The sequence below is a fragment of the Budorcas taxicolor genome, chromosome 2 (assembly GCF_023091745.1).
Source record: "Budorcas taxicolor isolate Tak-1 chromosome 2, Takin1.1, whole genome shotgun sequence".
Lineage (NCBI taxonomy): Eukaryota > Metazoa > Chordata > Mammalia > Artiodactyla > Bovidae > Budorcas > Budorcas taxicolor.
Genome location: NC_068911.1, coordinates 105,906,243 through 105,918,864, shown reverse-complemented (window position 1 = coordinate 105,918,864; position 12,622 = coordinate 105,906,243). Strand labels below are relative to the sequence as shown.

The 12,622-nt window shown below is 48.1% G+C and overlaps 1 protein-coding gene across 1 annotated transcript in view; it reads right to left on the bottom strand.

The window, feature by feature from the left end:
• Positions 1 to 718: 718 nt before the first annotated feature.
• LCT (lactase) overlaps positions 719 to 12,622 on the bottom strand; it is a 48,821-nt gene continuing 36,917 nt past the window's right edge. The window contains exons 11-17 of the mRNA XM_052636135.1: positions 11,234 to 11,432; positions 9,481 to 9,683; positions 7,559 to 7,668; positions 5,806 to 5,940; positions 2,687 to 2,910; positions 1,587 to 1,811; positions 719 to 954 (exon numbers count right to left, since the gene is read on the bottom strand). Of these exons, the coding sequence (XP_052492095.1) occupies positions 719 to 954; positions 1,587 to 1,811; positions 2,687 to 2,910; positions 5,806 to 5,940; positions 7,559 to 7,668; positions 9,481 to 9,683; positions 11,234 to 11,432 (1,332 nt within the window). The remainder of the gene's footprint in view (positions 955 to 1,586; positions 1,812 to 2,686; positions 2,911 to 5,805; positions 5,941 to 7,558; positions 7,669 to 9,480; positions 9,684 to 11,233; positions 11,433 to 12,622) is intronic.

The window sequence follows — 12,622 nt, the reverse complement described above, 5'->3', positions numbered from 1 at the left end:
GTTCTGTGGTTGTCTCGTGAGCACATTTGAGTGGAAGTGATAGACTCACCGACTTCTCTGAATGTTTTGTGAATAAACATACAGATGTAGTGGGTGTGCTTCCCTCTGTCCTGTCTCCAAAAATGTGCTTGCCAGAGACACTGAGACATGGTCCTCTGGCCTCCAGAAGCCAGTAGCAGAGGATTAATGTGGCGAAGCTGTAAACGGGATGTTCGTAACTTCTGTGGAACCCGCCTTCTGAGGAGAAGCACCCACAGGAGAGAGGACACCATTAATAGCACCTTGTCAGTTTCTGAGAAACAGAAGGCAAGAGGGGCTGGGAGGGAACTTAGAGAAAGCAGGAGATGACCTAGTTGTTGATCTTTTCATGAAAAGGATTGCTGTGGTTTTCACTAATGTCTCCACCTTTAAAAATCTCTGAGAATTAAAACAGCTCAGTTAAATGACTCACAGAACCTAGTAGTTGAGTTCAGTAACTACATATTTCCACAGGAGTTCCTTGGAGGGGCTTCTAATCCCCAGATGAATTCCTGATACTAGGGCAAGGTGGGGATACTTCCATTTTAGTCAGGGACTTGAAATCCTTCAAGATTAGTGTCTTAAGAGTGCAGAGATTTTTATAAAGTCTGTTATAGACAGAGTATTAGATCCTTAGTGGTTGTGGGGGTGGCAAAGACTTGCAAAGAAACGAGAACTGGAGGAGGTGGTGACTTCTGGGTCAGAAGGAAGACCTGTGGCTCAATTCCTGTTCGCCTGGTTGTGTGTGCTTTTGCTTGGAGTGCTTGAAATACTTGTAGGACAGAAATGCAACCCCACAGACTCCAAGAAGCATGAAAGCAAAGAGCACGTTAAGCGCTGTCTGGGCTTCCGTCGTACTCAGCCTGAGGCCCAGGAACTGAATTTTCTGACTCACGGGGCTGGCGGGGCTGGCGGGGCTGGCGGTAGGCTCAGCATCTAGGAGAGAACAACAGGTGATAAGGAGTTACTGGGTCATGTTGACCTAGATTATTAAGCGCAAGCTGGATCCTTGCAGGAGAGAAGCTACCCTGTATCCAAGGTCAGCACATCACGGAGGTGACTGTGCACATCCTTTTTGTGAGTTAGGAGAGAAGTCACGTAGTTTTAGTTTTAAGCATCTCTCAGCAATTAGAGTAAAACCTGTACTGGACAGTTGTCTCTTAATTTGAATAGTAATTTATACTTTGTCAGTCATTCAGCAAATCTTGGGCACCTTACAATGTGCCAGGCACAATATTTTTAGTCACTCTTTGATCCTGGCCTCGGCGCAGCCTTTGACTCATTTCTTGCCTAAGGTTACACAGCAAGTTAGTGGTAGGGCTGGGGCAAGAATCTAAACTTGCTGTTTCCAGGCCAGGGCCTAGTTTCTAGATGTAACTTTAGCCCTTAATTCCTTTGTTCCATTCTGAGGACGTCTGGAGCATTCAAAGAAAAAGGAAATACTGGTTGAATGAATGAAGGGGATGGAGAGGCAGAGAGGGCTGGTAATAAACTAGAAGAAAATGGACTGAGAAAGGCCTGTTTGCCCCTCCTCCTCTGGCTTTGTCCATCCCAGAACCACAGCTCACCTTGCTGAAGACAAGGGTGTGGCCCTGCAGCAGGGTCGGGGAAGCCACCGCACCGGATTATGGAGGCGTAGACCTTGGCTGACTCTCTGGGGATCCTTGGCAGAGCAGGGTCAGTATAGTTCACAAAATGCAAACCAAACTTATCTGAGAAGCCGGTGGCCCACTCGAAGTTGTCCATCAGAGTCCAAACCGTGTATCCTCGAAGGTCCACCTTATCCTGCAGAGCTGCTCAAAGACAGAGGCCCCAGCATGAGCTGCTCTGATGGTCTAAGCCCCTCTCCACGGGGCCCGCTGGGGCTGGGCCTGCCCACAGTGCTCCCACAGTCCCCACTTGCAGGTCAAGGGGAGCTTTTCTCAGCTCTTGGAGAGAGCAGCCTGCCCTGCACGGAGGAATCATTAGCTGGTCCCCTGTGGGTGTTACCACAGAGCCATCTGCATTTTCTAGACAGGCTCAGCCCTAATCGGGAGACAGGAACATGTGTAGACTAAATTAGCCCTGCTGGGTCAGCTATCATCATCTTCACATCTTGGGATACTGGTCTCGGGCAGAGTCTCAAGGGACCCTTGGGAAAGATTTTATCTGAAATAAGGTTTTCTAGTTGTTCCTCTTGGCTGCTGCATTGCTCACTTTCTTTTACTCAGCGTTACTTACATTCCCCTGTCATAGTCCCATCCCTGGTGGTTCTGCTGAGCTGTAAGGGTCTCAGACTTCTGCTTGGGGAATGAAAGATCATACAATCTCTCCAGCCTATCCCTCCTGGGCCCTACCCAGACTGTCCACAAGAGGGCGCCGCGTTCCAGGGACATGGACACCGGAGGCTCAGACAGAGAAAAGGGCAGACCAGGAACTGGGGTCCAGCTGCATCAGGCAACTGGGTTTTGCCAGGAACTCGGGTCCAGCTGCATCAGGCAACTGGGTTTTGCTTGCTGAGCTTTAGGAAGGAAAAATCTTAGTGTGCAGCCCCCCAAAAAGGCTTAAAGCCAAAAGGAGGTAGAAGCCTCATCCTCCTCATCTGAGACTCGTCGGTGTAGTATCGGCTGCAGACGTTAGACGTTTCCAACAATAGGTGCACGTAGAGGAAGGGGTAGGCCCGTCATACCTTTGAGCGCCTCGTTGATGTAGCTGCGGAGGTAGTAGATCCTTGCAGTGTCATTGAGGTTTGCTTCTCCCCGGTGGGAGACTCCGTTCTCTGTGACGTAGATCGGGGGGTTGTTGTACTCCTCCTTCAACCAGTTCAGGATCCTCCGAAAGCCAAAAGGGGTCATCTTCAGCCAGAAGGAGCCCGAGTCTGGCCAGGAGCGGTCTGTGATGGAGGCCACTCCCCTGCAAGTTCAAAACTAGAGATTAGGTGTCAGTTTATAAATCCCAAGAGACCCTCTGCACAAAGCATGAACAAGATTTACGCTAAAAAAAAAAAAAAAAAAAAACCTTTGACTTTTCAGTTCAGTCGCTCAGTCGTGTCTGACTCTGCTACTGCATGGATTGCAGCACTCCAGGCTTCTGTGTCCATCACCAACTCCGGGGCTTACTCAAACTCATGTCCATAGAATTGGTGTTGCCATTCAACCATCTCATCCTCTCTCATCCCCTTCTCCTCCTGCCTTCAATCTTCCCCAGCATCAGGGTCTTCTCCAACGAGTTAGTTCTTCACATCAGGTGGCCAAAGTATTGGAGTTTCAGCTTCAGCATCAGTCCTCCAATGAATATTCAGGACTGATTTCCTTTAGGATGGACTGGTTGGATCTCCTTGCAGTCGAAGGGACTCTCAAGAGTCTTCTCCAACACCACAGTTCAAAAGCATCAATTCTTCGGTGCTAAGCTTTTATGGTCCAGCTCTCACATCCATACATGACTACTGGAAAAACCATAGCTCTAACTAGACGGACCTTTGTTGACAAAGTAATGTCTCTGCCTTTTAATATGCTGTCTAGGTTGGTCATAGAGCAAGCATCTTTTTATTTCATGGCTGCAGTCACCATCAGTGATCTTGGAGCCCCCCAAAATAGTCTCTCACTGTTTCCATTGTTTCCCCATCTATTAGCTTTGAAGTGATGGGACCGGATGCAATGATCTTCGTTTTCTGAATGTTGAGTTTTAAGCCAACTTTTTCACTCTCCTCTTTCACTTTCATCAAGAGGCTCTTTAGTTTCTCTTCACTTTCTGCCATAAGGGTGGTGTTATCTGCATATCTGAGGTTATTGATATTTCTCTCAGCAATCTTGATTCCAGCTTGTGCTTCATCCAGCCCAGCGTTTCTCATGATATACTCTGCGTACTCCTTTCCTGATTTGGAACCAGTCTGTTGTTCCATGTCCAGTTTTAACTGTTACTTCTTGACCTGCATACAGATTTCTCAGGAGGCAGGTCAGGTGGTCTGGTATTCCCATCTCTTGAAGAATTTTCAACAGTTTGTTGTGATCCACACAGTCAAAAGCTTTGGCATAGTCTATAAAGCAGAAGTAGATGTTTTTCTGGAACTCTCTTGCTTTTTTAAGAATCCAACAGATGTTGGCAATTTGATCTCTGGTTCCTCTGCCTTTTCTAAATCCAGCTTGAATATCTGGAAGTTCACGGTTCACATACTGTTGAAGCCTGGCTTGGAGAATTTTGAGCATTACTTTACTTTTCTCTTTTCACTGGTTGTAGTGACATCAATCAGTGCTGGTGTAACTTTGGATAGGCCACCTAAACTCTCTGGTCTAGCTTTCCACCAGTACACAGGAACGGACTTGTTCATGGACCTAACTCTCCAAGCCGCTCGGTACCAGGGCACACCTCACACTAGACGTGGAAGGGTGCTGGCACTTGCATGGAGTGCGAGCGCTGGGTCTTCAGAGAAGAGGCTCCCTTGAGTCACCTATGTCTGGTCAACAGGTGGTACACCCACAGGAACGAATATTTGGGCCCCCATTAGTGTGATGATGGCGTAGATACGCTAGGACCTGCTTTAAGTGCCCAAGACCCTATTTCTCTCTCCAGTGATGGGCAAAGAGAAGGTATCACATTTGCCAAAGGCATGCCGCCAGGGGAGGCACAGGCTCACGCATTTCATTATAAGGACCAGCCATTTAGATATTTAACACTCACAGTCCTACAATAAAAAAAACCTTTTGCCAGCAGCTGGATTTATCTTGTTCAGCTGCACTGAATGTGGAACACTTCATAAGCTGAGCACAGGTGCCTGGGAAGACAGTCCCAGGACCGGTGAGGTAGCAGTCGAGTGGGTGCTGAAACGGGAGCCAGCAGGGGCGCCACCTCAGCCCCTCTCAGCAAGCCTGACTGCTGGTTGGAGGATGAATGGGGGTGTCGGCACTTGTTTCCAGAGATTCCGGACAGATTCACAGCTACTGATGTGGAAAGGCGCTTGTCAGAAAAGGAACGAAAGGGACTTCCCTGGCAGTCCAGTGGCTAAGACTCCATACTCCGGCTGCAGGGGAACTCAGACCCTGCCTGCCACATGGCACAGGCGACAAAGCAAACACAAAGCCCGACCAAAGAGCTTTCTTCATCTAATAAAGAATGTCTACAGGAAAAAAACCCACAGAAGACAGTGAACGTTTCCTCCTGAAATGGGGAATAAAATGTCTTTGTAAGTATTAGATTTTATTAAATAAAATGTCTGTAAATGTCTCAATAAATATTATTTAGCAATTTTTAAAAAAGGAACAGATACTGTGCATAAGTGTAATCCTGTTTTTCTGTAATGTATTCCTGTGTGAAATTTCTGACATACTATATAAACTATGTGTAAGATATATATCATATATATAAAGAGAGGTAGTGTACCTATACACATATATACACTCCTGAAATGATACAAATTTTCTCTTCTTGCTTTCTAATGTGTCTGCTGTGAACATACATTACTGTAGTAGAGAAATAGTTTAACTTTTACCCTCAAAGGGAAAAAAGAAAATTATTTTAACTGAAATACATCTGATAAGTGAGAAAAATCTGATGAAAAAACATATATATATATGTAAAGTCTTAATTATTTTTTAAAACTCTAAGCCTGTCTGCTTTAATGAAAAGCGTTTTGGAAATCATAGCCTGTATAACTGTCTGACTGATAGAGGTGTATACCAGGACTTGGGACTTGTCTTGCAAACCCCAGGATACGTAGCATCAGGAGGCAGTTTCAGAGGCTGTACAGGCCTCTAAGTAAGAGAGGGCACCTTGCTATCTTTCCCAAAGATTGCTCCAGCCGCCCTTCCTTACCTGTCTGCATCGAAGGAGGAGATCCAAGAGGCATAGTTGAGATTGTAGGCCAGGACAGTGGTGTAGTGATTGAACCCAAAAAAGTCGTAGGTGCCGTTGATCCTCCTCTTCTCACTCTGCGTGAACTCAGGGAGCCTGGGCGGGAAGAGCCATTAAGGGCGTGGGGCTTTGGGAAGAGCCCGTCGTAGGGCAGGGCCGGTGGAGGGCTCTAAACTCAGATATCCGAGGTGCCCACGGACAGCTGACCAGGAGCGAGGAGAGGCCCTCCCAGGTGCTGCTGAAAGCACCTGAGCCTCCTTCCCCCAGAACACAGACCTCACCTCCCTCGCAGACCCTCTTTTCTGGTTTTAAGTTTTTACTGTGGTTTGTTTAGACATGCTTCTTTTCTCCAAAGTCTGTCCTTACTAGTAGGGGAAATGCTTTTACAAATTGAATTGACCTTTTGAGATCTGGACTTTTCTGCTCACATGATTTTACTGCCCTTTCTTTTTAAACTTCTAGTGGAACATTTTCCATATATATTTAAAAAAATTGAAGTATAAGTGATTTACAATGTTGTGCCAGTCTCTGCTGTGTGACTCATTTCTATACATATTTACATTTTTTTCATGTATTCTTAGACTTTTCTGTGTCATGTAACTAACATGCCCTTGTGTGCAGCACTTGGAGGTTCCCCTCTCCCAGATCCTGACCACATGCTGCTGGTTTAGGGTTGCTGAGAGAATGCCCTGCTTAGGCGTCTGACACTTCATCTTGACCTTCCTGCTACCATTAACCTAGGAAAGAACCTTACTTCCTGGAGTTTCTGAAATACTGGGGCAAAACTAAGGCCCGAGTTCCCCACACCACCCCTGCCATACCTTTTACTTTCCTGCTCAGGAGCCAGCAAGGGCTCCTCAGATCCTGTGGCTTCAAGAGGGAGCACCTGTGCCCAGCCTGCAGTCACTCTGCCACGTGGCCCCGGCTGTCCCTGCTGCTGGGCCAGTGTCCCAATCGCTGCAGTAGGTGTTCCCCTCACTTCTACCTCTGGGCCAGTGCTCACACCCTTCCCCTGGGATCAAAAGCCCTCTGCTTTCCCCAGTGCTGTTCATTGTCAAGGCCCAGTCAGCCGATACCTTGTCTTGTCTAGGAAGTCTCCTGGGTCGACCCAGCCTGCCCTGATCTCCTCTGAGTCTTCAATCATGAAGAAATTGGGGAATAGAATTCCTTGGAGTGATGAAGGTCACTGTCTTCCCAGCTGGTGTGTCAGCACCTGAGGAAGCCATACTTAGAATCCCCTCTATGTGGACCCTGCTGGGCCTGGCTTCGGCCTTGGTACACAGTAGGTGCTTCAGCATGGTTGTGTTGATGGACTGGAGCACTCGCTTGTTGGAGACCAGGGTTGACAGATCAGACCTTTTGGCTCAGCAGGACTTGCCCTAACCAGGCCAGCACATGCATGATGTAAGGGCTGGGGTGGATTTCTTAATCCTCACAGCTGGGCTATAGGAGGCTCAAAGAGGGAGCTAGTGGGTCACTAAGAAGTGGGTGCCCCAGACGTCCTGCCTATTCGGAAGAATAACAAGAGCAACTGCCTTTGTCAGAGCCGTGCCTGTCCTGCACTGAGAGCTCCACACAGACACTCGTGTTGTCTTTGCAGCACGCATGGAAGCTCAGACAGTAACTTGCCTAAGACACTCCTCTCCAACCCCAACAGCACCTGTGCCAGCCACCCAGGAGCCTCAGTGGCTGAGGGCGTGGCACCAGGACCTACCGAGACTTGTTGAGGCCTTCCGCTAAGCTCCTGTCACGGATCCGCGTCTTCATCACCTCAGGGTAATCCCCATTCTTGAATATCGGATGTGCGAACCAGCCTCCCATGAACTGCAGTGGGGGTTGGAGGGACAGTCAGCGTTGGCATTAACAGGCAGGCCCACGGGAGACAGCAGGCTCCCTGCCCTGGAGTCACTGACCTCAGGCCTCCTTCTCCCCACCCAGTCTTAAACTGTTCCCATGTTGCAGTTGAAATGCCCATGGGTCTTGTCACTGTGCTGGGAGCTCACTATGGGCAGGGCTGTGTTCCTACCCACTGCGGCTGGAGGGATGTGAACTGAACTGAGCCCTGGGCCTGCTAGATGGTGCCTGGCTGCCCTTAGCAGGGCCGGGCCCAAGACGGGGAGAGACTCCAAGCCTCCAGGCCCTGATGCCCTCACTGACCACAGAGGAGGTCTAATGCCTAAGGACCCATCAGAACCTTCTAGGGTGGGCAGAGATGAGAGGCTCTCCTGGTTACCCAGGCAAAGGGTGATTCTTCATGGGCTTTGGACTTGCAGCCCTAAAGTGGGGAACTTTCCTGTCTGTTTTCCCAAGTAAGGTTCAGGCCACCCTTAACCCGTAGAGGGTATACACGGCACTTGAGTGCTGTGATGCTGTGGGTCCTGAGAGGCTTGCCTCATCACATCTTCCCTGCAACTGCTGGCTGCTGCCTGGAATGTGGAGTGAGAGCAGCCTTCCATTCTCAGCCAGAGATGAGGTTTAGAACATACTCGCTCCAGTAAAAGAAGCTTCAGTTCACTGGGAGCTGAGGAATTGTGTTTCCGGGGAAGCTGAATTCATGAGGGGGTGTGCGGATCACTGTCCTGGGCTGTGGATCACAGCTCACTGACAAACTGATGATGAGACTACAGCGTGACATTTCTTCAGGTTTGTTTTTGATTTCCGAAAATGAATTATTGCTCTAATTCATCAGCTCTGTGAATCTGAAATGAGGGAATGCCTTAATTTTGGTCTAGGCTTCCCCCACCCCCCACAAGCTGGCTACCAAATGGGGACATTAAATTCTTGTTTGCACTTAATTCATTGGACCACTTTTATCAAGTTCCTTTGTGAAGGATTTGACAAACCAAGGCCATTGGTGTCCTTTCAGAAATGCCAGTCTGCATGCTCTCCTCAGGGCCGAATGTGGGGAGCAGTCTGGAAAGAGAGGTGCTTGCCTTTCTTTCCTGATCCTGAAACATGAAGAGGGCGCCTTCCAACCTCTCAGAGACAGTAGCAGGAGCCGGGACGAGCTATGCCTGAAGAGGGCTGTTCTCTCTTTCTCCTTTCAGGGACCTGGACTGAAATAAGGCGGGCCGTGTTGGCACCTGCTTACTTGTGTCTCTACTTCCTAAGAGCAACATTCCATGACTAAAAGATGCAAGTCCTTATATTAAACACATGGAATTAGAAAATTAGGGGCGCTGATGAGTTTCACAGAATTCCAATTTAAGGAAGTCTTAGGCAGAGTAAGTAAAATCAGACAGTGACGCCTAGAGGTGAAGTGTGACATTGCAGCCCAGTCCTATAGTCAAACCACAGATTGGAGAGGCTGAATTTCTATTTTTTAGCCTCAAGCCAATGTTGCATCCAGTAAGAGTTGTATGTATGACTGATTTTTTAAGACTTGAAAGAAAACTCAACCCCAAAGAACTTTCATTCCAGCAAAGCTGTGGGGTAGTTAGGTCACATCTATTTTAAAGACAAGAAAACTAAGATATTAAAAGGTTAGATGATTTTCCCAAGTGCACAAAATAAGGTAATAGCAAAACAAAACCTAGATCCTTAATCTTTGTTTCACAGTATAATTCTGTTTTCATTAGATCATGACAGGAGGGGGAAAGAGAAAAAGTAAAAACAACACCCAGAGGAAAATCTGACCTGAACGTATCTCCTGGCTGCCTCCACATCCTCCTGGTTGGAGGGGTCTCTAGGCTCAGCCCAGTCGCTGCTGATGGTGATGGAAATGATGCCACCTTGATGGGCACGGTACACATCATTGTACAGATGCCAGACTTCAGCATGAGCCTTTATTAGGTTGTGGCCAACAATGTAGGGGGCAGTGCCGGGCCTAAAGGAGATTCCTGGAAGTACAGACATAGATGTCAGCGAAGAATAAATGTGGCCAGGACTTCCCTGGTGGTCCAGTGGTTGGGAGTCCACTTGCCAATGCAGGGGACATGGGTTCGATCCCCAGTCCAGGAAGATCCCACGTGCCTCAGAGCAACTAAGCCTGTGTGCCATAACTACTGAGCCCAAGAACCTAGAGCTGTCAGCTACAAGGGAAGCCCCTGCAGTGAGAGTCCCAGGCACCACAGCTAGAGAGGAGCCCTCAGTCTGCAGCTACGGCAATGAAGACCCAGCACAAATGTGGCGAAGAGTATCACTTTCTGCCTACAGATGGCCTCTTGGTGTTTGAGAGAAAGACTGCAGATTTTTTCTTGAGGGAGAATGGAATTCAGATCCTGGCTCCACTTCTCCCTGGCTGACCATGGAACTTTGGGTGAGTAATTCAGCCTTTCTGTTTCCTCCTCTACAAAATGACCAATACAGACTCCTTGTGAATAGTGTGTGGTGAAGCACCCAGAAGCCCTGTGTCTGGCAAAGAGAAGGCACTCGATGTTGGGTTCTATAGCCCTCACCCACAGAGTGGCTCACGTGTCTCGGGCAGAGTACCTGGAAGAGTGTGCGCCTCAAGGGCTGGCATCCTGACTCTCTTCGGGGGCCCACTGGGAAAGAGCTGGAGCATATAGCTGATGGAAGCAGCGGACACAGATTCCTCGAGAGCAAACGTCATGAGAGACGCAGCCTCTCATGTGTTGGAGGAACAAAAAACCAAAACGTCAGCCAAGGACCAATGGCTGATGCATCTGATAATGAGCCGAAGCAGATCTCCCCATGGCTCTTCCCAGCTGGGACACATAATCCCAAGAAGTCACAGAAATGAACACAAATTTACTCTCTAAGGCTCAGAATTAAAGAAAAGGAAAATCAGAGGGTTCTCAAGGAACAAGGACATGTCCACAGTTCCTTATTCAATAGTCTTAGGAATACAACATTGTAAGCCAGTTATACTTCTGTTAAAAAAAAAACAACTCAGAATTTTATGTATTTAGGAATTAAAAGGTTTCTGTGTCTTAGAAAAGTAATAAGTTGCATATAACATATTCACATATGACCCCGGCAGGGCTCAGGACAGCTCTCCATAATTAAAGACACGGATATATCTGCAGCAGAATTTTTTGAAGTTTCACACTGAGTGGGATGCCAACCTTATACTGGTTCACATCAGGTTATGCCCAGGTCAGCCAAATCAAATACTGGGAACTTTGGCGTTTAGGGAGTTGCCAAAAAAAAAAAACCCAACCCACTGTGGATCTGTACACTCTGATGTACTGTCCTTTCCTGTATCAATTAGTTGGCACCCTTGATCTCAGGGAGCTTTCTATCAGAGCCAGATCAGATGCACAGAGCAAAGAAGCCATTTGGTGGTTTGAGATGTGAGGTTCATGTTCAGCAGACGTGGTGTCAGAATGGGGCGGCAGGGGAGGCAGGAATTCTGAGGCATTGCCTTGTCAGTGGTGCTGAGAAAACCACCCTCCGATTGCTGACCAGTGGGGTCTGAGACTTCTACCTGGAGCTGCCGTCCCGTAGCCGTAGCCCTGGTTAGCAACAACGTACGGCTCGTTCAGTGTGATCCAAAACTTCACCTTGTCCCCCAGCCTCTGGAACAGCACCTCTGCATACTCCTTAAACCGCTGTACGATCGTCTCATTCTCCCAGCCCCCAACATCCTGGAGTGCCTGGGGCAGGTCCCAGTGGTAAATAGTCACCTGTGAAAATGCAAGACCAGCGCTTCCATCAACCTGCTTTTCATGGGAGCCCACCGATGCTCTATGCACCAACATAAATGTCTATTGCTAAGGATGAGGATGAATGATGAGACAAAAAAGCTTCAGAGGTTCTTTGGCGGGAAGGACAGGACAGTAAAGCTGAAGTGCAAGAGAAGTTCATACATCTGGATCAGAGAAGCCTGGGTTTGAGTCTCAGCTCTGCCACCTACCAGGCACTAAGGCCTCCATGTCCCAGAATCACTGTGAGGCCTAAATCACACAGCAGAGGACAGGAAAATTGACTGACATCCTGCCAGCTCTTTGGCAAATGTTAGCTATGACTGTAATCAAGGATCAGAAATGCTAGAGCTTCAGAACCTCCTGGATAGAATGCTCTGAGGGTTTCAGGAGGGAGGCATTTTGCTTGTTAAGGGGCATCCCCAGGGACATCTAGTGTGTCTGGAGGCTCTTCCTGCGGAGTGGGAGCGCTTTGCTGGCCACACCCATGTGGTGGCCTTTCCTCCCCCGGGTCTCCCCTCGATGCGCCTGACACACACCCATGCCAGGGTCTCCACTGAGCTGCCAACCGTCTTCAGCTCAGACCCAGTCTTTCCCTTTCCCTGAAATGCCCTTTCCCTGCCTATGTACCCACCCAAATTCTCTTCTTTTTTTAAGACCCTCACCTCCTTGAAGGTTTCAATGGCCATATCACTTTTCCGCCTTGTCTCAGTGCCCTTAAGAGCTGCAGGGAATTCCTTGATGGTTCAGTGGTTAGGACTCTGCGCTTTCACTGCCCGGGACGCAGATTCATTCCCTGGTTAGAGAACTAAGATCCCACAAGCCATGTGAGGCAACCAAAAATAAATAAAAGTTTAAAATCTATAAATAAATAAAAGCTTGAACCCTATTTGAAAAATAAGAACCACAAAATAGTTTCACCCTCAGTTGTGTTCTCTCTCAATTGTGTGTAATGGATATTAATTCCCCCTGATCTTGGGGTCCTACAGGACAGCCACTAGCCATCCCATCTCCATCACAGCTGGCACTCACGTGAGCTGTAATAAACGCTGCATGACTAACTTATTCCTGCAGTGTTAGCAGTGTGCGGAGTGCAGGTAGCGCTTTTTAAAATTAAGGACTTACTTTTATTTATTTATTTGGCTGCACTGGGTCTTAGCTGCAGCATGCGA